Source organism: Taudactylus pleione, unplaced genomic scaffold, assembly GCF_031769625.1.
Source record: "Taudactylus pleione unplaced genomic scaffold, aTauple2 ptg000044l, whole genome shotgun sequence".
NCBI classification, from domain to species: domain Eukaryota; kingdom Metazoa; phylum Chordata; class Amphibia; order Anura; family Myobatrachidae; genus Taudactylus; species Taudactylus pleione.
Window position 1 is genome coordinate 5055516 of NW_028284446.1, and position 25802 is coordinate 5081317.

The 25802-nt window shown below is 42.4% G+C and overlaps 1 protein-coding gene across 1 annotated transcript in view; it reads left to right on the forward strand.

Moving 5' to 3' along the window:
* Positions 1-17377, forward strand: part of KISS1R (KISS1 receptor) — a 308350-nt gene extending 290973 nt beyond the window's left edge. Inside the window, exon 5 of the mRNA XM_088460304.1 lies at positions 16851-17377. Within this exon, the coding sequence (XP_088316430.1) occupies positions 16851-17207 (357 nt within the window). The 3' untranslated portion in view covers positions 17208-17377. The remainder of the gene's footprint in view (positions 1-16850) is intronic.
* Positions 17378-25802: the final 8425 nt, after the last annotated feature.

A 25802-nucleotide genomic window follows, 5' to 3' on the forward strand; every position in this document is an offset into this window, starting at 1 on the left:
TTTTGGTGACAAACCAGATCCAATTTACAATCTCCTGAGGGAGTGAGGGAGGGTGAGGTTTTTACCAAGCTCGTGCCAGCTGATATTTAACTGCAAATGAAATGTGTAGAGTTTATTTGTTGGCCTTCTTAGTCATCTAGCAGACTTTGGCAGATAGGAGGAGTGTAGCTGGGTGAGGGGGGGAGCTGTGGGCTGTCACAGGCAATAAGTGATTGAACCATCACCCAAAATGGTACAATTCTTAGACAAGTCCACAAAATGTGGAAAAGGGAGCCAGTATAACCAAAGTTTTGCCAACATATGTTAGAAGGGATACATTCAGTGGAGATGCTCTGGGACAAAATATCTTATACGTATTTTCCCTAATAGAAGAACTGATAGAACATTTAGAAATAGCAAATGTAATTGCGTCCCTGGTTTCTTTACCTAGAAAAGAGCCTAAATCCAGCTCACACACCATTTCGTGGTTTGTTAAAAAGGGAGATTCCAGAGTTAAGAGTGGTATAGGTGGGAGATAGTGCCCTTATCAGTATGCCGGTAAATACAGAGACGTTCCATAGATGTGGGATTATGGAGAGAGGATGGGTGACAGAGACAGAGGAACTTACAAAATGCCAAATTTGGAGATCTCTGCATTTCTGTGAATGACTGCAGAGCAAATAGTCCAGAGATATGTTGGAACCTGGTGATGCCAGCAGCAGACCAAATAGATGCCATGTGGGAGGATAGACCGGGAAGGTAAGAGGAATTCTGCCATAGGGGCGTCTGGGGGGATGGATGGTCAGAGAGAGCAAATTTGGTGAAGAAAATTCCTGATGTACTGTATAGTGTTTGAGCTATTGTCAGGACCAGCAGGGCAGATCTGGATCTATAAATGCACTGGAGCCATGGCAGTTGGGAAATTGAGTCACTCTTCAAATTCACACCCACACACAGAAACCTGAGCGCTAACCAGTCAGAGACTTAATTGTTAAATATCGGTGCAGCAGTAAATACAGAGGTGATTGCCAACCTCACTAGAAAAATAAGGAAAAAGGGTTTACAACCCTCGACACGGATATATGTGTGCGGTAATACACGTATGATCGTCATATGTGTGTGCATGCAATACATGTATGTGTGCCGATTATAGTTAATGTATTGGTAATAAATACTTACTTGATTAATTGCTACTAATATGGATGTGAGTTATGTAGCACTGTAGAATGTATCTATACTACAGTGCTAAAGAGATATATATATTTTTTTCTTTTTTCTTTGTTTATATTTAAAAACCAATATATTATATAATTCTGTTGGAATAAACTGTTAAGGGTTAAAAACAATTAGCCTATTATCCAATAATTTCCACCTGGACGCTATATATGTGTTTGACTGAACACAGGAGAGCATTTCAGCTTGAAAAAGGATACAGGAGTATCCAAAACGCGTTGCTGCTCTCTACAGTTTACTGGAGTCTCTCCCTATATGAAGACCTCTTGCCGCTGATCATTGCAAGCCGGTTTGGCATTTTTGGTCAATCAAGTCCCTGGGCTGGCGCTGTCATCTATCCTATGCAGCTACTGAATTATACGGATAACAGCCTGCAATATTGGTCCTGACATACGGGAGCCATTATCTTCATCGCCTGCTGGCTGCTCCGCTGTCAGTGTCCCTTTGGTTCCAACGGACGGGAGGTAACTTCCCCGCTGTCAGCCGAAACACCTCTGCAAGCGGCTTCTACTACCTGCTCCAACACAAGAGACGGAAGTATCTTCCAACGAGAGGAGCTACCAGCCTCATTATTGATCAGCATTAACGTTACATCTGCCCAAGGTACATTTTTTCTAACACTCAGAGATAGTGCTGGTTCATTTACAAGCACACTACTGGCCTTGCTTTTATTTTTGTACAATAACATTTGTGCTATACAATACACTACGAAAGGATCAGCATTATTATATCCCATCGCAGAATATCAGACTGTATTATCAGCTTTATATATCGCTGAATACATTATATGCGAAATGGATTTATCTGTTGGCTCAATTCAGTGAAGGGCCATCAACACCGAGGTCTACCTATACATAGGGAGAGTGTGTACATATATCAGGTCCTTCAATGTATCAACCTGGTTTCTAGAACACACTTCATTACAGCATTGTTTCTCCAGCTAATCAATTGACCTAAGTGGATTTATTTTATAGGTGATATTGGTGATACAATATTGGAGCCTGATCAACTCCTCTGTTGTCTCGTTTTTGCGAATTTATGGTTTTTATTGTTTTTTATAATCTTCCACTTCTACTTTTATTTTATAATAACTAATCATTGGAGTGTATTGTCATATCCAATATTTTTATATTGCTACTGTGTTTGTTACTAATTATTCAATTAAATTTTGGAATCTTACGTGATCTGTGTTTTTCCTGTGTCCCTGCATTAATATTGGAGCGCAGTAAACCCCTTTTTCCTTACTCTTCAAATTCACTCAACATTTAGTGCCCTTTGGGGAGTGCCAAGCAACCAGCTGGCTAAGTCTAGAAGCCTGGTAGTATTTAGATAAAAATATTTCTATGTACTCGAGGTTTCCTATCATTCTAAATAAAGTTATTGTAATGGGCTAGGAGAGTTGTGAGTACCCAGGCTGGGACTGGAACTGGGAGTGCCTGAAAAAGGTACAAGAGTTTGGGGAGAACATTCTTTTTAATTGCATTGGTGCAACCTACCCAGGATAGAAAATATTTCTTCCAATGGGAGATATTCTGTTCAATGGTCCTAAGGAGAGGGGCATAATTAGCCCTGTACAACTGGCCATAGAATCCGGCAATATAGATTCCAAGATATTTATAGGAATCCTTCCGCCATGTAAGGTTAAAATTAGTTACAACTATTTTTTTTAGGGATTCTGTCATGTGTAGTAGTAGAACTTCAGACTTATTGTGGTTAATCTTAAAACCAGACAGTCACCCATAAAGGGATAGTTCATGGAAAAGATTTGGGAGGGAAATCAGAGGTTTAGAGAAGGTGAGGAGGATGTCATCTGCAAAAAGGGCCACGAATGGCCTATAGTGATGCCGGAAATGTCCGGGTTAGCCCTAATACTGCAAGCAAGGGGTTCAATAATTAGAGCGAATATGAGTGGCTATAGGGGACATCCCTGCCTGGTCCTGTTTGTGACATTGAAGGAGTACAAGAGCAAGGCTCAAGATAGAACTGTAGTAGAAGGGTTTTGGTAAAGAGCCTTAATTGCTTGCAAAAATTTACTGGTGAAACCAAATTGAAGAAGTGTATGTAACATAAAGGGCCAAGAGACCTTATGAAATGCTTTCTTCGCATCCAGGGACAGGATTAGCAAGGAAAGTTTGGTTGTGTTAATATGGTGTATAAAGTCTACCAAGCGCCTGGTATTATCAAGTGTCTTTCTGGAGGTCACAAAACCCACTTGATCTGGATGTATGAGGGTAGGGAAGATGGGGTTCAATCATTTTGCGAGAATTTTTGCAAAAAGTTTCAGGTCAGTGTATAGTAACGAGACACTCCGGTAACTGGAAACCATGAGAGGATCTTTGCTGGGGTTTGGTAAACAGTAATTTTGGCTCTAGTGTTGTCAGGGTAGACAAAACTTGCCATCGAGAACATGGCAGTACTGTGAGGAATAAGGGGCACCTGGAAGGTCTTGTAATAGGAAAATGGGAGTCCATCTGGACCCGATGCTTTTGAGGGTTTTTGTGACTTGAGGACATTAGAGACTTCTCCCTCAATTATGAGTCTTAAGTCAGTAGAAGGGTTAATGCGGGGAAGAGCACAGGAGGAGAGATATGTGGGAGTGGAGGGAGATGGAAGAGATTGTTCCTGGATATTGTAAAGGTGACTATAATACTCCTTAAAAATATTATTGATTTTAGTTGAACATTATTGAAGGGGATCACAAAGTACTGGTATGGCCTAGATGGCCTTACAAGCCTTTAATCAATTGGCCAACAAAGTATCTGCCTTAGTGCTCTTCTCAGAGAAACGTTGATTTAAACAGAGAGACTTCTCGATTTTCTCAAAGAGGATCGCATTGACAGTGGATTTTGCTAGTGTTAATTGCTTATAGATAGCATCTGTAGGGGTACATTTATGGAGAGACTCGAGATGGTGGACCTGTTCAGTAAGGATGAAAAGTAGTTGCTTTGCTCCTTATTCCTGTGTGAGGCATACCAAATAATAAGGCCCCACAGAATAGATTTATGGGCTTACCACACCAAAGGCGAACACAGAGAGTCCTGGACATTGAGAGTGAAGTAGTCCTCTATTGTCACCTTGATAGTTGTTTGACAGTGAGGAATCTTCAGAAGGGTATCATTGAAATGCCAAATTGGTCTGTTGACTGGAGAATTAAGGAAGTTGAATGTGGAGGTAATGATAGAGTGGTCAGGCAAGGGGTTAGTAATTATGGAGGAGTACAGTAAATGTTTAGATGTTAGAAGACCACATAGAAGCAGCTCAATCCTAAAGTATGTACTGGGTGACATTGAGTAAAAAGAATAATCCCTAGATAAGGGATTAAGAGCACGCCAGGCATCATATAAACCAGTTTGCTTGATGTGCTTATTGAGGGATTGAGACACTGGGCAGGTATGGGAGAGGGATGTGGGAATGGACTTATCCAAAAGTTGATCAATAACTCCAAATACACAATATGCTGAGAAAAGAATTGAAAAAGCGTTGCTGACCTGTGTTGGAAGCATAAACAGCAGCAATGGTGATGTCTAAGTGCCTCAGTCTGCCTGTTAGAATGATATAGTGGCCATAGGAATCCATGTAGACAGATTGTTGAACAAAGAGCAACCGGGTGTTTACCAAAATTGCAACAACATTATGTTTAGTTTTACTGGAAGAGTACAACACAGTAGAGAAGTGTTTGGATTGCAGGGAGGGATGGCCAAATTCACGCTAAAACAATTTAATTCTGCCCAAAGAGAGTAAGCTGAAAGGAGAATAAGGAGGTGAAGCCCCCCGACTCGCTAAAAATAAATGGGGGGTAATAGCTAAGGGAGAGAGAGAGGAGAGACTAGAGAGGGAGAGAAGGGGTCTGGATATGTTGTCTACGACTAAAAAATGGAGTAAAACATATGTACAGAGTAGGACAAAAGTGTCCAATGAGGTGTAGATAATAAAATTTAAATCAGAGAGAGAAGAACAGAACTACCTAGGCATAAAATGTCACCGTGTGGGGGAGTGTAGGGGTCTGAACCAAGTAGTAACAGTGGGGGCATCAGCACTCCTTGAGTATATGAGAAATGATAGAGGGCCTGATTCATCATGGATCGCAATTGCAACCGCGCACACAGATTGGTCGATGGTGTGTACTGCGCATACGTATGCACCGCAATGCCCGTGCATTGCGAACGCACTGTGATTGCTCTCACAGATACAAAACCATCGCAGACAGAGGGATGGGATGGCAGCGTTTGCGGGTGGTGATGGGGGAGTGGCCGGAGAAACGCAGGCATGTCTGCCCATTTGAACGCCGTTGCATGGGTATGCATAAATTAGCAACTATGACGGCATACGCAGCTTGAGTGCTCACTGCGTGCGAGGAGGTTAGCAATTTCTGAGTAAGGTCTGACCTGTTGTAATTGCACGTGAGGGGTCGATGTTACTCGATGTATACGCAGGATTGCAAGTTATTATGGATCTGCGAAGGCAGTAGTGGAAGTCTCTATGCTAACTTTGGGCGTCTCTATAATAGCTTTGTGATTGCAGTCATTAGCATATTTTCGCAACAGACCTGCATGCATAATCTCAGCTGCGATTGCAATAACAATCCGTAGTGAATCAGGCCCAGAGAGAGAAGAAAAATGAATATGACTGGTATGAGCATCAAGAGGGATAGGTTAGGAAAAGTGAAGAAATACTGGACCTAAATCCTAGAGGGGAGTGAAAACAGAGAGATAGAGACCAGGGAGAATTATAAAGCATACAGAATGCCATATAAAAGACCTTAATTACATAAAAACATAGTAAGGAACAAAAGAGGCAATAACTTGTAATTATATAATAATCATATTGAAACATTCCAAGGACAGGGTTGCCGAGGTGGAAAAAGGCAATAATTCCTGATCCAAGCGCACCAAACTCCCCAGTATCGACAAAAAAAAGAAACTGCATACATAAATATGAATGTAGCCCAGATAGACACAGCCAGCATCAATAAAAGATGAAAAAATATATAATAAAGAAAAAAAAGAGATACATATAACAGAGAAAACATTGGCATATATAACATTGATAAACCTGTAGACAAATAAGGGGGCAAATACATGGAATAAACAGTCGTTATGTAAAAAAAATTGGAAATAGTGGTAAACTTTATATAAATGAGGAGAGTTATGTTACAATAAAAATTTTTACCAAATTCTAGCACCAATGAGTAGCTACAGGGTAGGGCTAAAACCAGGTCTGAACAAGTGGTAAGAGTTAGAGCCATGATGATAAAGTAGAGGCATAGTCACGGGTCTCCTGAGTCATTTTTTTTTCATTACGGGAAGAGGGGCCAGATTCCTCCAGATGTGCCAGTAAGTCCTTGCTTCCGCGACAATCTCTAATGAGGACACTCTTGCCATTCAGATCAACAATTAGCTTGAAAGGGAACTCCCAGCTATATCGGATTCCCTGGTCTCGGAGGGCATTAGTTAGATCCTGAAGTTCTTTTCGCTTAGCGATCATCGTTGGGGCGAGGTCTTTGAAGAACTGAAGCTTGACAGAGTCAAATAAGACATGAGGTTTACCTGCTGTTGGGGCAAGAACCAATTATTTATCCTTATAGTTGAGAAACCGCATGATAACATCCTGTGGAGGTTAATATTTCCTGGATTTAGGCCATAGAGCGCGGTGGGCTCTTTCCAATGGCAGAACCTGAGATCCGAGGGCTAGTATCAGGAAGGAAAAGAGATTATTCAAATAAGACTCCTGGGTCTCCCAAGTAACTGACCCTGGGATGTTATGGATTAGAATATTGTCACTCTGTTCACAGTTTTCAAGATCCTCATGCATAGTACGGAGGTCTGAGAGTTCAGTGATAATATGATCCAAATCTCTGTTGGATTTCATTCTTGAGACTATCCTGGCAGAATTCCAGTTTAGTTTTTCAAGAGGTGATAGATGAGATGTCAGCTTTGATAGATGCAACTTCTTTAACAAGCTTGGTTTTGAGAGAGTACTTGAACTCCATAATGAGGGAATGTAATGCCATAATATCCTCCTTAGTAGAGGGGGCAAGGGTTCGATCTTTCTTTATCCATGGAGGCTGGGGAAGGGGAAGTAGGCTTCTGATGCTGAGTGGACTTGTTACCTTGGGTGAAATATGTACTACCACCTCCTTGTTTAGAGAAAAAAGTAGTAGACTTCTGCATGTGAAGAGTAATGGTAATATAAACAAGTGATGGAGTAAGCCAGAGCAGAACGGTGAAAAGGTTATGAGCACTCAGACTATAGCTCATAGGTAGTAATGGGCAAGGTTTGGTGAAGGATACCCAGGGGTCAAAAGGGTATCAGAGGGCCATTAGAGGTTGGGGATCAGACATCTGGTATTGGAACAGAAGGTGGGGGTGTTTTTACAACTGATCCGTAAAATATGAAGGGAGCAGATTCAGTAGGACGTGGTGACTGACTGGGTCATGGCTGGAGCCGGTGTGAAGTGCCAACAATTGGGGCTGCACAAATATTGATGCAGCTGATGGGGTAGAGCTGAGTGGGGAGTATTAGGTGCAGGGATAAGGAGCCCAGCGGGTTGACCCCGGTAATGAGAACACTACTCGCCTGGTAGTGGCAGCCACTGTTGTGAGCAACAGCAATGCAGATATGGATTCAGGGCATCCAAGATGGTGGCCAGCGGCATCTCAACTGAAGACACCAGGTGCGGACCTGCCGGTAGCCACAGTGTCCAGGAGGCAGCTGGGGTGTCAGGCAGATGGAGGCCACCCTGGCAGTGAGTGAGCTCCGGAACAACAGTCAGCAAGTAAGCATGGGCTGTGAGGGTGGTAGGGAGTGGTCACAGGGCCGCGTCACTCACTACCCCAGCAAGCAGAACCCTTCACTCAGCAGGTGGTCCACTGGTAGTGGCAACCAGTGACATCCATTGTAAAGGTGCCCCGGGCAGTAGAATCGTGGTCCCACAATCTCCAGATATTGGGCCAACTCCACGCCACGGCATTGGGTCAGGCATAGGCTTACAAAGTCATTCATAAGAATAAGAAAAAATCCTTCAGAATCTACATCAATTAAAAAGCTGGTCCTTAATGTAAAATTGCCATTACCTTACCACAAGCAAAATAGAATAGTATTATTATAATTCATCCAAGAAATGGCATTGGCATATGATAACATTTATTTAAAAAATGTAAGGTATTATATAATGCAATACAAAATTAGTTAAGACATTTTTTTATTAAGCCTTCCGTGGAGACTTGTTGGATTTTAGTGGTTCAGCTGAACAGGCAGATATCCAGAGAAAATAAAGTAAATGTCAATGTACTGATTGGAATTCTATTACCCACTTTGATGACCTTTACATTGCACTTTTCAAGTGGAAATTCTCAGAATACTGCAGCAGGTATGGTGAACTATCTCAGTGCTAAATACCAGTTGGCCACCTTTAATGTAATAGTGCTGTTTCTTTGTTCACTCCTGTATGGATAAGACATTTCTACTATTTAAACAGATATCTTTGCAGCAGTTTCTCCTTTGTGGAGTCATCATTTCACCCTTATTGGGACTTCGGCATTCCTAATTAGGTTTTTCTAATAAGACAGACTCATAAACATCTAGAACCGATTTGCTGCGTTATTATAATCAGCGTTATGTTGTGAATAATTTCTGTTATTTACTTATCTTTAGCTCTCCCTAAACTGAGGTTGTTTCTGAGTGATCAGCAGCGGTGAGGCTTATTGGGGGAGTATCGGGAGTCAGCGCATATGCCCGAAGAGGAGGTTCTTAGACCACGATAAGAGTCCTCAAATAGACAAAAAGAACATGTAGCTGGAGAGGGCAGGGTCTCCCCGGAAGTCTGGGAGAGGGGAGTGGGTACTGACAATAAAAACGTGCCTAGGGATGGCATGACCCTAAATCTACCCTGTTGCTCACATTTAGGGAAATATTCATGAAGAAAATGAAAACAGAACTGTTATTTTCACTATATATCGCTTCCATCCGATGCGATATATATACTGTAACTTTGTTAAGTAGCAATTCACGTACACTTACCTTTCCAGCGATGCGATCTTGTATCCAGGGCCCAAATTCATGGTAGTCTATTACATTTTAGGATTTTCCTCTTTGATCACTGAACACAACAATCAAGTTTTTCATGTCTTGCTAAGACTGAGATGAAATTAATTTTATATCACCAAGGTATTTCTTAAACGTGCTGTTAGGAATTTTTGATTGGTTTCTCACCCAGAGCGGGATTTAACTAAGCATTGCATTGCTGATGCAGTACATCCCGCCACTTATCGTCCACATACCGGCGTTAACAAAGCTGGTATACACCTAGAAAATCGCAAAGGACAGCTCTCCCGATAAAACAGCTGTGGTTTGCGACAGTGGTTGATCTACTGTGAAACTAATGAAGCTTAAGTTTCAGGGCCCCTAACCCCGGAGGGGCCCTAAAGCAAATTTGTTTTGAGTGAATTTTTCAACAAAATCAATGGAGTGTTATTAAGATAGAATCATAAGCCAATGGTTTGAAGTACTTAATGACCTTAGAATATGCTCTACAGTAGTGCATGTAGGGGGGGTTTCTGAGTACCCAGAAACCCCCCATAATCAGTACTATCTGGCAGACACTATCTACAGCTCCAACCAGCGGATTGCTCTTATGAGCCAGCCAGGTGCAGAATACAGAGTTGCTGTCAATGTCACTGCTGAGTGCAGTACTGCCAGGTGCTACTAGATGCTCCCATCAACATTTGTGCTATCGCATCTGCCAGAAGTTGGCCCTACAGTGCTGACCAGAAACTGAAAGCTGAGCTGACTGAGGGATGGCATGCAGCTCAGAGGCAGGAGCTTGCATCGTGGGGGAGAGGCCTGTCTCAGTTGGATTCAAGAGATCCCACTCAGGAGGATCAATAGCTGGGATCCTACAGAGGAAGTAAGTGTTGGTTTTGTATGTGATCTACAGATGTGTCCATATACATCTATCCTCCATGCACTACAAGTCACGCCACTAATAATGCGGTAGCGCCAAGCAACTTTAGTACAGCTTTTTACCTTCAAATGCGTCTTATTCACACAATGATGTGAATAGCTAGCACAAGCAGCTTCTGCTGATTAAAATGATAACCAGCATGTTTACATTCTCTGTGCATCTGCGGGTGTATCTGACATGTGAAATGCTACGTTATAGTGTCAGTGGCTGTAACTCTGTACCATAGCATTTTGCATGCAGATACACCTGCAGACGCACAGATAAAATAGGCATGCTGCATATCATTTTAATCAGCAGAAGCTATTCACATCACTGTGTGAATAAGACGCATTTGAAGGTAAAAAGTCACATGAAAGATGCTCGGCTGTACCGAGTCATGCCACGGCATGGTGTGATTAGAAGGGCTGTTTTTCTCTGGGGGGTTTCTTCATCTATCTGTCTACAGTCTCTCACGGTCTGGGGGGTTTCAAAATCTATCTAACTATCAACAGTATCTCTCTCTCTGGGGGGGTTACATCTATCTATCAGTCGACAGTGTCTCACTCTCTGGGGGTTTCTACATCTATCTACAGTGTCTCACTCTCTAGGGGGTTTCTACATCTATATATCTACAGTGTCTCACTTTCATGGGGGTTTCTACATCTATCTATCTGCAGTCTCTCACTCTCTGGATGGTTTCTTTATCTATTTACAGTGTCTCACTCTCTGGGGGTTTCTACATCTATCTATATATCTACAGTCTCTCACTCTCTGGGGGATTTCTACATGTATCTATATATCTACAGTCTCTCACTCTCTGGGGGGTTTCTATGTCTATCTACAGTCTTTCACTCTCTAGGTGGTTTCTACATTTATCTATCTATTTACTGTCTCTCACTTTCTGGGGGGTTTCTACATCTCCACCATTTGGGCCTCAAGGTCTTTACAAGGGCAGCAAGATCCTTTAGACCTTGTTGTATGTTGCCCTATTGTTGTTGGTTGTAAATGGGCCCCCATAACAGTTTAAGCTTCAGGTGCCCAAAAATGTAGATCTGCCACTGCTTTGCGATAGAGAGACTTCCGGGTTTATGACCCAAAAGTCCAACTGGCGCCCATCTGCGCATGTGCAGAATGACGTGTGTGCAGCAGAGGACACTGGGTGGAATCCGATTGGATCCCTCTCAGTGCAGCACTTGAAAAGAAGCCCATAGATTTCTATTGGGCAATGCCATCGCATATGTTGTCCATGTGAGTGCTTTGCGATTGCAATTATTAGCATACTTTCACAGCAGAACTGCGTTAATGATTGCGGCCGTGATTGTAACAGAGATCCTTGCTGAATCAGGCCCTGATCAACTGTCATTTGCTCCTATACATTACCAGGATTTCAATCCAACCAGCCAGATTGGACAAATATCTGACAGATAATTGTATAGTGTATGCCCACCATTATTTAGATTTATTTCTATCTACCCAAAAAGGTTGAAAGGGGTCACTTTAATGTAGAAAGTTTCAACAAAGATTCAACTGAATATGACTTTATCTTACTATTGTAAATACCAGCTTTAATTTAAGAAAATGGCTACAAGTTACAACAACCAATATAATGTTGCAACTTGTAGCCATTTTCTTAAATTAAAGCTGATATTTACAATAATTGCTGAGAAGAAACCCCACACATGAATGGTTTCAGGATGCTTTACTGTTGGCATGACACAGGACGAAGACTTTTGGAGGATGGCCTGGCGTCAAGAAGGGCAGCAAAGAAGCCACTTCCCTCCAGAAAAAACATCAGGGACAGACTGATATTCTGCAAAAGGTACAGGGATTTGACTGCTGAGGATTGGGGTAAAGTTATTCTCTCTGATGAATCCCCTTTCAGATTGTTTGGTGCATCTGGAAAAACGCTTGTCCGGAGAAAGAAAGGTGAGTGCTACCATCAGTCCTGTGTCATGCCAACAATAAAGCATCCTGAGACCATTCATGTGTGGGGTTGCTTCTCAGCCCAGGGAGTGCAATCACTCCCAATATTGCCTAAGAACACAGCCATGAATAAAGAATGGTACCAAAACATCCTCCAAGAGCAACTTCTCCCAACCATCCAAGAACAGTTTGGTGATAAACAATGCTTTTTCTAGCATGAAGGAGCACCTTGCCATAAGGCAAAAGTGATAACTAAGTGGCTCGGGGAACAAAACATTGAAATTTTGGTTCCATGGCCAGGAAACTCCCCAGGCCTTAATCCCATTGAGAACATGTGTTCAATCCTCAAGAGGCGGGTGGACACACAAAAACTCCAAAATTCCGACAAACTCCAAGCATTGATTAGGCAATAATCCGCGGCCATCAGTAGGTATGTGGCCCAGAAGTTGATTGACAGCATGCCAGGGCGAATTGTAGAGGACTTGAAAAAGAAGGGTCAACACTGCAAATATTGTCTCTTTGCATAAACTTAATGTATATAAAAGCCTTTGACCCTTATGAAATGCTTGTAATGTTACTTCAGTATACCATAGTAACATCTGACAAAAAGGTCTAAAAACACTGAAGCAGCAAACTTTGTAAAATACAATACTTGTGTCATTCTCAAAGCTTTTGGCCATGGCTGTAGATGAACAATGCACCTCATTCAGAGTCGGTCATTGCGGCCGCACGGTCGTAAGGTAAAAGGGGCAGGATATGCAAATGAAGCACTCGCAAGTTGCGTCATTAAGATGGGATCGTTAGCTGGACGAGCGAGGGGAGGATGCGGCCGTAAGACTAAAAATACGCCCCCTTCTCGTTCGCATTACACGTCATCTCCCTGGGCATATAAGGATTAATCGAGACAATCCGGAACCATCGGAGCTGGTCGTAGACCTTAAGGTTAAGCACTACGATCAAGTCAGTGTAAAAACCTCCCATGTCACATGTGCCATGACACTACTTAGTTAATTATGCACTCCCATAAAACGCCATTTGCATAGTCAGGCACACCTGCGTTCGGATCTCCACTCCCCCGTTCACAAGCACCTTCCCCTGTTACCACCCACAAACGCCTCATCCTGTCACTCAAACTAACGACCTGGCCAAGTTGAAGGAGAGAGCAATTTCTGATTGTAATAGCTAGTTTGCGCATGCGCATTGCGAATTTTACGCATGCGCAGTTTAGCGAACATCGGTGGCGTACGACCGTGCGGCCGCAATGACCGACTCTGAATGAGGTCCAATATCCTTAAGACATATCTTAATATTTCACTTCTGTTTACTTCTCCAGGTTTCTCCCTTATCTTTGCTGAACTTTAATCCGGCATCACATATACAGCTCCCTAATCTCCTATAATGGCAGCTCTGTGTCTCTCTGCCCTTACACACACCTTTAGTATTTGCAGGTTTCACCCACTCTCTCTACACTTCACGCACAACTTCCACTGCCTGTCACTTTCCCACTTTTTCACGGACTCTCACCTAATGTCCATATGGTTTAGGAGGGTGGATTTACCGTTGGTAACCTGGGTTACTGTTAATCTGTATGTGCACTCTGGTGCTCTTTCATTAGACAATAAGAAAAATTGAAGTCTGTCCCTTTAAGATGTAAATATTGAAGTGCTGTTAAATGGTATAGCACGTGTTCACTTTATCAATCCTCTGTAAATGTCCTATTTAACAATTGAGTGCTACTTGTTGGCAAATAGGAGCAATGTCTAAATCACATAAATGGAGTGCTTGGGTGTGCAATACTTGGCAATCTTTCACCGACCTGAGGAATAATGTCTGCTCCAACTTTCCCACTGAAGGCAAGCACAGCAGGTGTTTAGATAGGACTCTCGGCTCTGATCTCTTGCTCTGGATTGCTAGCCAATCCATAACAAGTCCCTGTCTTTCTCTGCAGATTGTGTTTGCGGATTCTGTGTCTTTTACTTGGCAGGTTATTATGTTTTTCCTCTATATAGGTTTCTTCTGGTCTCACTGGTATTTTTTTACTTTACAGCTCCACTGTTGTGCTTATCTCTTTCTTAATACTTATTTCACTTTCGCTACTGTTTACATCTCCAGCTTTCTCTCTTGTCTCTACTGCATGCACTTCAATTCAGGATGACATGTGCAGCTTCCTGGTCTCTCTTAATGATAGCTGCACTCCTATCTGCCCCTCTCACACCACAGCTTTTGTGGGCTTCCCCCTTTCTCTTTAGACCTTGCGTGCAGCTTCCTGCCATTTACACACTCTCCTTTTACTGGTTCACTCATTAACACTATTTTACAGGCTTCTACCTGCAGTCTTATTTAATCCTATGCTTGCACCGCCTGTCTCTCTCTCTGTAGCATTGTACTGTGGGGCATGTAGTTCTTGCAGCCCTGGTTCCCCTGAAGTAAATTGTTGTGGCTGTGATAACAATGATATAATAAACCTGACTGCAGGTTATTCAATTATAAAGTTAGCCTAAGGGGTCACACCTGATGCACACCTGATGTGGGATGCTGCTGTATGGGTTCCTCAAATAATCACAGTTTTCACTGTCACTTATCTATAGGCTACAGATTAATGAATTTCATTCCCAAAAGTCTCTGGCACAAACACAACACTTCTTGCTGCCACCACCTACTACGCCCAAGGTCACTGGAAACCTATTTTCTTAAAGCTAATGATTTTGTTTAGAACATTTGGACAGAAACTTATTAATGTTAAGATTTTATGTACAAAAACTAGTACAGTGTTTGCAACATTATGTTACAATATGATGTAAAATAAGCTGCAAAAAATACAGTTTTAAATAAAATTGAGAAACTTACACAAAGTACTGTATAAAGCTCACATACGAGGTTGTACAAACTGCTGGTAAGAATATAAATATGTTCATATAACAATTGGGTTTCTTAGGTCTGCAATTTCCAAACAGTTGCAAGTCCAATAAAAGAACTAGTAAAGTGTCTAATGCTGGCCAGTGCGACTGCCGATCCGTCAGCAGACGGCTCGTGCTGTCACTGCCGGCTTTCGTGCGGTCCCCGCAGACCGCATTATATGCCGGATCCCCCCTCCACCATTTGAATGGGATCGTACATCGCATCCCAGGTCAGATGGTTTTGCAGGAAGACCTGGGGATGCGACGTACGACCCCGCGGGAGCGCGCAGCATGATATCAGGTACGATATCTTGCCCATACACGGCACAATATAGCACCTATATTGTGCTGATCCGTCTACACTTCTGAAAAAGTATAATAATCCTTGGATAACCATTACTTTGAAACATAAACTCTTATTTATCACATATTGACTTACTGTACCTGAACCTTACTGAAACATAATAAGAGTGTTGATGGATTGCCCACCAATTTGTCTTCTCATTGACATCAAATACTTCTATGACATGACTCTTATTTGGCCAATGACTCATTTCATCATGATTAATACTTCTATTTAACACAAAATGTATCAATCTCCTGATTATAAATATGCTAGTGGCTAATATCAAAACTGATCATAACAGTACTTTTTCTAGTGAAGTCTTACCTACTTGATAAAAAAAGATAAGTCACACTTCTCTATCTAACATCATTTACTTAGAAAGATATTTAATGTAAATGTTGTTGTGCTAGAACTGCTATTAGGTACCAAATGCTGGGTTGAGTATGGGATCTCACGGTCAGGATGCCAGCAGTCAGAATAGCGGCAGCGGCATCCCAACAGTCAGAATCCTGACAGAATTGCGTAAGTATCCTAACCCCTAACACTCCCCCTAACCCACCTTTCCATTAGTGTAACCCTAACCTTCCCCTCCTGCAGCTTAACCCTAGCACTACCCTCCGCAGCCTAACCCTAACCCCTTAAACTAACCCTAACCATACTACTTACCATCAGGATGTCAGAGGTCGGGATTCTTGAGCCAAGATTTTGACTGCTGTTGGGATTCCGGCACTGGGATTTCAACTCTGTTGGGATTCCGGCACTGGGATTTCAACTGCTGTTGGGATTCCTGCTCCAGGGTTCTGACTACCAGTATCCCAACCGCCAAGATGCTGTCTACATCCCCAAATGCCACATAATAAATATAGAATAAATCACCATATACATAATTTCTAGTCTTAGGGTTTCACTTCAAACATGTCACTTTAAGAAAACAACCCAGCGCTTTTTTTTAGTAAGGAATAGACGTAAATACAAAGGGGTTGCTCGAAAGGTGAATGCAAGTCAATTTGCAGAGTGTTTCTTACATGTTTTCATGTTGCATATGCTCAGTACATCTGCTTTCAGATGTATCTTTCCAACAAGGATAGGCTGGTGAAAGTACTCACAGATAATGATGATGGCTATGCAACCAAACTTATGGATAGGGTTGATTTGGCTGCAGAGATGCATACAAATTTTCATTTGGTGGAAATACCCATTTTATTCCCAAATGAAAAAGCGCAATGGAATATGCTATTGCTATATAAGTAACTGATATAATAAATATTTTGTTTCATTCATACAGTGAGGGAGCTAATACAGCTGACGCGTGCAATTCTGCATTGGCTCCATAATTTTTATCTAGTTTACAAAACAGAAATCGAGCTGAACTAGCACATGGAAATATAGCTTTAATATTGGTGAAGACTGGACCTTGAGTCTAAACCAACAGATGCCCAAATGAACTTCTCCTTAAGCTTATGTATATGGAATAGTGTATTTGTCCTATTTTTGCTATTTTGTTCTAACTTTCCCTGTGTTTCTCCTTCAGGTGCAGCTTTTGGCCGAACGTTCCGTGGTGATGCGTACCAAGATTTCACGCATGGTGGCTGTCATTGTCCTGCTCTTCACTATCTGCTGGGGTCCTATCCAGCTCTACATCCTATTTCAAGCTTTTAGTCCCACCTTCAAACGTGACTACTATACCTACAAGATCAAGATTTGGGCCCACTGCATGTCCTACACCAATTCCTCGATAAACCCCATTGTCTATGCCTTCATGGGTGCTAACTTCCGCAAAGCCTTTAACAAGGTTTTTCCTTTCCTCTTCAAGCAACGAGTGGGCAGCACTGGAGTGGCCAATGCTAATGCCAACACTGAGATGCATTTTGTATCTTCAGGCACTTAGGTTAAGGAAATGTTTTTTCACGTAGGAGACAAAAACCCTCTCTATACAGGGCTCTTTTCTATAGAATCCAGCATAACAACTGCTCATTTATTACTCTCAAATTTCCTTTTTTACAGACACCATATGTTAAACTGATATTACAGTTCTTTTTACTAAATAGAGCACGCTGACATAGTAGTTCATATATGGAAAATAGGGCTTTATACTGAATTCACCATCCTGGACTTTGAAATATTGTTGTCTGTTAACCAGGGTAAGAACTCACTGTCCCAGGGAAGCCGTCTGAGCAAACCATCCCCTGGGAAGCAACATATGAGCTTGTAAATCTTTTTATACTAAATCTGGTATTTGAACAATCATTGGTGCAGAATTATTGTATAAGATTTCTGAAATCCACCCTGTATGCAATAATGCTAAACTGGACACAACTTCTAGCTATGACTGAAAAGCCTGTTTCTTCTACCAATCAGGGGACATGTGCAGATATCAGTACTATGTGCAGTTTTAATTACATTATTTTTATTCATGGAGGAAATTGTCAAATTAGATTTTGAAGGATAATGTGCATGATTCAGAGTTATATGCTATGCCGGTTGCAGCTGCGATTATGCAGGCTGTGAATGTGAGAAGTGTGCAAAGTAGCAGCCGCCAAGAAGTGAATAGAGACGCTCACCAGATCCATCGCAAAAGACACAGCAACTGAGTACGCATTCACAATGCATGTGCAGATTCTCCAATAATCGGCTGCTCAAGTGACTCTGTGCACTCAGCATGTCTACCTGAACTGAGACGCTGGAGACACACTATTAGCGTATGGGATCGCAGACACAGCCATTGACATGTCCATAAAACGGCAACTACATGCCTGCATTTTTTCCACCACTCCCCCATTACCTCCCACAAATGTGCCTTCCTGTCAGTCACCATGCGTGGAGGTAAGCAATGCGCGCTGGATCGCAGATGGGTATTACTGCACGCGCAGTGCAATGCATGCACATTGTACCGATAATCACTCATTTGCGAAAATATCAGCATAACACATAACTCTGAATCAGGCCCCAAAGCAGTAGCAGAAAGATTATAATAAAAATAATTAGGAGTACTTTAATATAATAAATAAGCCTCTCTATGTTTTCAAAATATATATTTGAATTTATGTATGTTTATTAGTATTAATAATGTCTATTACTATTAAAAATATGTTGATGCAGTAGTATGGAATTTTGCACCTTGGTCAGAGGGGCCTTAAACATAAAATGCGGGGATAGATTTGGATTTGGGAGGAGTCACATCCTAGCTACCCAAACCAACTCCATTTGCTCCTAAGTGAGACCCACAATGTATAAAGTACAGAGTATTTTACACAAGGCTAACTAATGTTTTCTTATATTAAATGTATAAACCCATATGTGTTGGCCATGCTAATAGAGCATGGCCAGCAGGTTCACAAACATGTTCTGCAGAACTGCGCTGGACGCATTGGTAGATTCCTCCACAGAGCTGGGCTAGGGATGGAACAGCAGCTCAAATGTCCGCAGACTCCGCTTATGCCCTGTATCAGGTATTAAAGAGTTGGGAGGTAGGGAAGGTAAGACTTAGCCACCTGCAATGGACAATCAGATTAACACATAACTACCTACAGTATATTAGTTTTATTGTCTATTAATTTTATCTGAAAACTTTCACTTTGGATGAGAAACTCAAGCTGAGAACTACTAAGAATACAACAGAGAAGCTCAGAGAAACAATTAATGTCATGTAAATGAAAAATAATTGCTGACTACTCAGTGTTTTCCTTGCAGTAAAGCAGTCATACCATAATAATAATAATAATAATAATAATAATAATAATAATAATAATAATAATACCACATGAAATTAGAAACAAAATCGATAGCACATGTAAAACCTGCAGATGATATTAAAAGTAAAGTCAAAAGGCAAACTGCCGCTCCCATGGGATTACCTGCATCACCAATGAACAAAAGTACTGTAGGGAGCACTGATTGTATCCTATTAAAAGTCCCTAAACCATTGTATAAATTCAAACACACAATTGTATCCAACTCTAAAATAAATAAGAAGCGTATCAAAGGTATGCTCACCTAATACATCAACATCAATAATATTTTGTCATCAGAATGTAGCTAGTTTATACAATATGAAATGTTATCTGCAAATGTATATTAAACACGAAGAACTATCGTTTCAGATAGATTCCATCAGAACACAACATACTAGAGGACATTTAGAAGAGAAAATCACAATGTAATATTCCTCTTTTTTAACTACCTCACACATATAGCCACCAGATATTTACACAATATATAATAACTTTGCATCAAATAAATAATTCATAGCAAGCAAGCTGTGTAAGAAACACATACAAAATTCAAGATAAGCAAAAATGACTCCTATGCCTTTCTCTTACTTAAGCTGGAAATAACATCCTTAAGAGGAGGATGTAGCTTTACAGCATACCCCTGTTTTCATCACTCTGGAAGTGTGGCCAGCACTCCCCCCAAGGCTCTCCTCACACTGTGAACAGATGCAGTGTGAAAGTGGGACGTAAGAGGTTAATGTACCAGCTTATCAATGGGTAAATTAATGATAGTTCAGCAACAAACTGTGTTAATATTATTCAGGCTCAATGTTAAACCATGCAAGATTCAGGCATCTACATCAGAGCTTTGCTCCCAAATATGTCACGGTTTACCCAACAGCTTATATATAGGCAGCATCCAAATTTAAAACATCCTGATGAGTTTCCTCACATTTTACTAAAGTGGTTTCTGCTGAGGAGAATGTGAGCAATCATTTTCTGATCTTATATAACTAAGTGGATAACTTGGCTTGATTATACATATATAAAAGCATTAAATATACAATTAAAACATCATAAATTAGCAATATATAGCACATGCAATTTAAAGTAGATAAAGCTGAAATATATTATTATTTCTCTTCAGCACAGTAATGATAGACAAAGCTACTGCATAAGTACCAGTAAGACTCCACCATCAGAACTACAGAGGGAAATAAATCAATACTTCAACAATTATTACGTCTTTCACAGCTCTGGTCAGCTCACATAAGTGGGTTTAATTCACATTTTACAATATGAATAATGGCAATTACACTGTGTTCATTAGTAAGTATCAATTCTTCTGTGTATGAATGAGGTCTTCATTATCTGTAACAAGTCATCTGCAAATGAAAGAGTTGTTCACTACTGTATATTGTATATTAACTTACAAAGAGACCCTTATTCTTTACTTGCTACTCGTTTTTCATTCGTTTCAAGATTTTTATCAAAAAGTACAATCATATAATAGATTTCAGAAAGAAGCCACAGTGTTAAATGTAGTTTATTTTTTACATAACTGCATTAACAATTGAACAGACCTTAGGAAACTGGTGCATCTGTATATAAGAAAATAATCGGACCATGCATTCATTATCCCACATAGCAATTTGGAGACTTAGAGCCTAATTCAGAACCGTAAGCAATGACCATGTTCACGGCCGTAGAAAGCCTCACTGGGCCTGGGGGAAGAGGGCGAGAGGCGTGGCCATGACCCTTTAGAAATGAAAAGAAATTAAAAAAAACCTATTTGCGCTGGGGAGGGGGGTGCTGTGAGCCCCTCAGCCCGGCACAAATCCAGGGGGGGCTCCCCACCACAGGCAAAGGAGACTGCTTGCTGCTCAGCTCTCCCACTGCAGCTTAGCACACAGCAGCATGTGCTGGGCTGCTGACAAGTAGGGGGAGAAGGGGCAGCGTTGGATCGTGCCCCCGCCGAGCCCCTCCAGCAAGCCCGGGCCCAAGTAATTAGTACCTGCTTCTCCCCCTCTCGGCACCCTTGACCATGTTCATGTAGTTAAGCATTTTTGTAACTGCAGTTGCACGTAAATATCTGAAAACTCCTACGGAGCACGTGTTACACAGAGTTATACGTACAAAGGCGCTGTTGCAATCGGGACAGGCGGTTTTAGAAGTGTTGTGGAAAAGTAAAAGGCGTTTCTGGGAGGTGGCTAGGATTGCAAAAATCGTCCATTCAGTGGGCGTGTTTTGGGAGTGTCGTGGGTGTGTCTATGTAAGCGGATGCATTCACAGACACACAGCAGCAGGCATAGGAGGCCATGGTCAGACAGAGAACTGCACCTGCCATATGGATGGTGCAAGTTTTAATGACGCGACCAATGTCGACGTATAAGGATGTAGAATTCGGTATTACAGCATTCACAGGTGCTAAAAGTGGGCGTCTCAGACCTTGCACATTCAGCCACACGGTGTACACAAGGGGAGGAGTTTGTAATTTAATTTGCATATACTGGCAGGCAGGCAGCCACCAATAGAGGCTGCAGCATGTTATTTTGCATTTAACTCAGAAATATGCACTTATGTCTAGCTTTAGCATATATAGTCCAAAATGGGATGTAGTCACAATCCAGACAGCGGAATCCCGACTAGGGATTTATGATAGGCATCGAAATACCGACACCTATCATAATCCCGATGCCGAGGGTGCCATCCCGAACAAAGGTAAGTCCGGGGCACCCTTAGCGTTAGCCGTCGGGGGGAGGGTTAGGATTAGGGAGTCTAGTGGGGTTAGGTTTGGGGGAGGGGAGATTAGGGTTAGGCACCCCTAGGGGGGAGGGTTAGGGTTAGACACCCCAGGGAGAGGTTAGGGTTAGGCACTTCCCCCGGGAGGGTTAGGTTTAGGGAGCGGTAAGGGGGAGTTAGAGTTAGCCACCCCCAGGAGTAGGTTAGAGTTAGGCACTAGGGGAAGGTTAGGATTAGGCACCACTAAGGGAGGGTTAGGGTTACGGGGGGGACAGGGGACGTTAAGGTACTTACTTGCTCCTGTCGAGATCTTGATCCGCCGGCATTTCATTCCCATTCCCCCAAAATCATAAATACAGCATATACTCAAAAAAATCCAAAAATAAACCAACTGATGTCAAATATGCTAACTCCTACACTATTGTCTTTTCAAGACCATCCCAGCAAACCTAGGACATGTGTAAATTACTCTATCAACCCTATCAATGACAACTGATTACATCATTTATGCTGTAGGTTCTTATTAAATAGTGTTTAATGCAATTATTATCATGTTCTTGTGGAAAGAGAACAAAAATCTGGTATTTTTCACATTCACATAAGGGTCTATATTACAACCCTTGTGTATATTTAATCTGTTCTAACCATGAACAGTAAGTCCTGGTATATCACCATCAAATTGTTGGAATGATTGCCGCACGGCCTCATCTTCTGATCCGCCAGTCAGCCCAAACCAAATGCTGTTGTAATTAAGTTATCTCTCCTGTTACAACAATTTTATTTTGTTTGGCAGATTATTCCAGAGGTTTTTTGTCAGTTTTCAAAACTGCTGCTTTGTATGTCTTGTAGTTTCACATTGATGTGTCTGATGGCGGTTTCTAAACTTTCATATCTCTGGTTAATTTTGGTAATTTAGCATTCAGTAAAGCCTACGGTTTTAAAATCATTAAAAAAAAACACAGGAGAACTGGCGGTTTTCATGAATTGTCCTTTATGAGTTTTTTTTTATATATTTTATGTCAGATGTTCCAAGAAACTAATAACAAGTGAGTCTCTATCAAACTGCTCCTGTGTAATGTATGAGTGAAATTATGCACTCCAGTGTTTGTTAAAACTACATGAAATGCCCCTCTCTTTGCCACAATGATGAAAGCCTTTTGGTTTATCTGGTAACCAAACTGATTTAGACAGGCTATTTTGATTTATCCAGCTTAGTAAAAAAGCTAGGAGCAAATTTATTCTCAAAATGGTTTCCCAAAAGCTAGTTGACTATAATCTGTTGAAAGAGCCCTGACTGAAGAATCTGACCATGAGTGGGGCTGGGCCGAGGTATTGCAGGGGTGTGGCATAAACATGGATGCGTGGACCTGTCCCCTTAAAATTATTATTGGAAACCTTCAGGACAGTAGGCAGGAGACTGCTGCTGCTCAGCGACAGCAGCCTCCCTGGACGCACCAGAGCCCAGCACACAGAAGGTGCGAGGACCAACCTGGGCCCCTACCGGGCCCCTCAAACATGCCCAGGTCATTAGTACTTGCTCCCCACCCTCCCTGGCAATGAGGAGGAGGTAACAAATCTAATAGTCTCACAACTTTATAGATCAAATGGTATAACATGCTGACATTTTGACATTCTGCAAATCAACGTGCTTCTGCTCAAAACAAGATGTACTCGCACAAATATAGACATTGCCAAAGATGATTTTACACTGTACTTCAGGCAAATTTCCTCCATTCTAGTAGATACACCCCCTGGTGACCACATAAACAAGAAATAGTTTCCCTTTAAGCATCTCTGTATGGCCATATGGTATGTGCATTTCATGTGTGTCCATGCTTACAGAACTGAACTGCTAGGTTATGTACACTGATTAAAGGTGGCATTAGAACTTTTTGTTCTACAACAAAATTGTTTGTTTTTATTACTAACTTATTTTCATTAGAGATGTTAATTTTCTTTCAATCAGAACCATATATATAGGTTTTTAGAAATATATAGTCCTGATAAACATATGTGTTATGGAGTTTAACTGTGCTCGGGGTCGTTGAGACATTTGCTGGGGTCCAGGTGTCACTGAGAGTCCGTGACCAAATCCAGGAGGTGTGTCCAAGGGGTTGGGTATGAATAGCTGGCTGCTGAATTGCTGCCAGTTCGAAGCCCGAAGGTCCAGAATCCCGAGAGGGGTGGTAAGTACCCTAACCAACCCCCTCTCCCCCTAAGCCCCCTATCCCCGAGAAAGTGTAATACTTACCCATATAGTGGGGGTCGGGATGCCGTATCAGGATCTGTATCCTGATGTCTACGGGATAGCGGTGTCGCCATTATGCAGATCCCGTCCGCCAGCATATTCAACATATCTCATGGCCAAGTCCCCTCAAAGCAAACTATACAGAATACTATTAGAGATGAGCGGTTCGGATTCTGTGGAATCCGAACCGCTCCGAACATAGGGGATCCGAGTCCACCCAAACGCTGTTCAGGTGTTCCCCGCCTGACTCGGATCCCCGTTCGGGGCCGAACGGCGGCCGCCTGATGTCGGATTCTCACTAGAGAAGTCGACATCAGGGCTCCTCGAGTGTAGGGCAGACCGCTGTGATAGCGGTCTGCCCTACACAGAACAAACACACAGCCACCAGCGGCAGCTGTGTGTTTGTTACAGCAGCCAATGAGAGTCACACAGACTCTCATTGGCTGCTGCACGGTGGGAGCCGGCTGGAGCTCACTCAGGAACTCCGTCTTCCGGCTCCCTCCTCGTCGCGTGGATGCAGAGCGGATGGCGCGGGAGAGGGGATTCAGGTAAGTTTTTAATTTTTTTATGTGTGTAAGGGCCGGGGGCGCTACTGGGGGGCACAGCTACTGGGGGGCACAACTACTGGGGGGCATACTACTGGGGGGGTCTGCTACTTGGGGGGGCATACTACTGGGGGGCCATTCTACTGGGGGGCCTGCTACTGGGGGCCATACTACTGGGGGGGCCATACTACTGGGGGGGCCTGCTACTGGAGGGGCCTGCTACTGGGGGGCATAATACTGGGGGCCATACTACTGGGGGGGTCTGCTACTGGGAGGGCATACTACTTGAGGGGCCATACTACTGGGAGGGGCATACTACTTGGGGTGCCATACTACTGGGGGGGCCATACTACTGGGGGGGCCTACTACTGGGGGGCATACTACTGGGGGGCACACTACTGGGGGGCATACTACTGTGGGCATTGTGTAAAAGGGGCACTACTGTGGGCATTGTGTAAAACGGGCACTACTGTGTGTCGTAACATAAATGAGACACTACTTTATGGTGTAATGTGAATCAGGGGCACTATGTGTGGTGTAATGTGAATAAGATTGTGCACTCTGACTCCTTGGGCCGTAGCCTACTTTGTAAACAAGTACTCTGATTCTGCTGGCCGTACCCCACTGGGTGGGTGCACTACTTTTCATTTCTGCCACTGCTGTGTGGCAATGTTTCATAGATGTGATTTATACTGTGGTGTCTGTGTCGTGCCGCTACTCTGTCGCTTAGTAACCAGTCAGCTCACTGCAACCTTTGGCAAATAATGTTGAAAACAATATTATAAGCTATGAGGTGGTCTAAATTGACTATAAATGACTGGAAATTAATGTTATTGAGGTTAATAATACTCTAGGAAGAAAAAAAAGACCAATTTATGTGATTTTAGCTTTTTTTGTCAATTTTTGTAAAAAAATCCAAATCCAAATCCAAAGCCAGTGACCGCAGTTTGGCAAATCCAAATCCAAATCCAAAGCCGGACGAAGAATTAGAACCAATCCAAATCCGGCAAAAATGGTCCGTGGCACATCCCTAAATACTATGCACGCTCATGCGAAGTGGTAGGCCCAGGCCTCCACCGTGCCCCTCCAGCAGTCCTGGTCCCACAACACATAATTAGTACCATCTCTCCCTTCCTTTCGGTGTCCCTGACTGCTCTGCTGACATTAGGGACTTCCTTCCCTCTTTACTTTTCTCTTTCCCCTTTCTATGATGTTGTTCCCTGCAGTATATTTTTGTT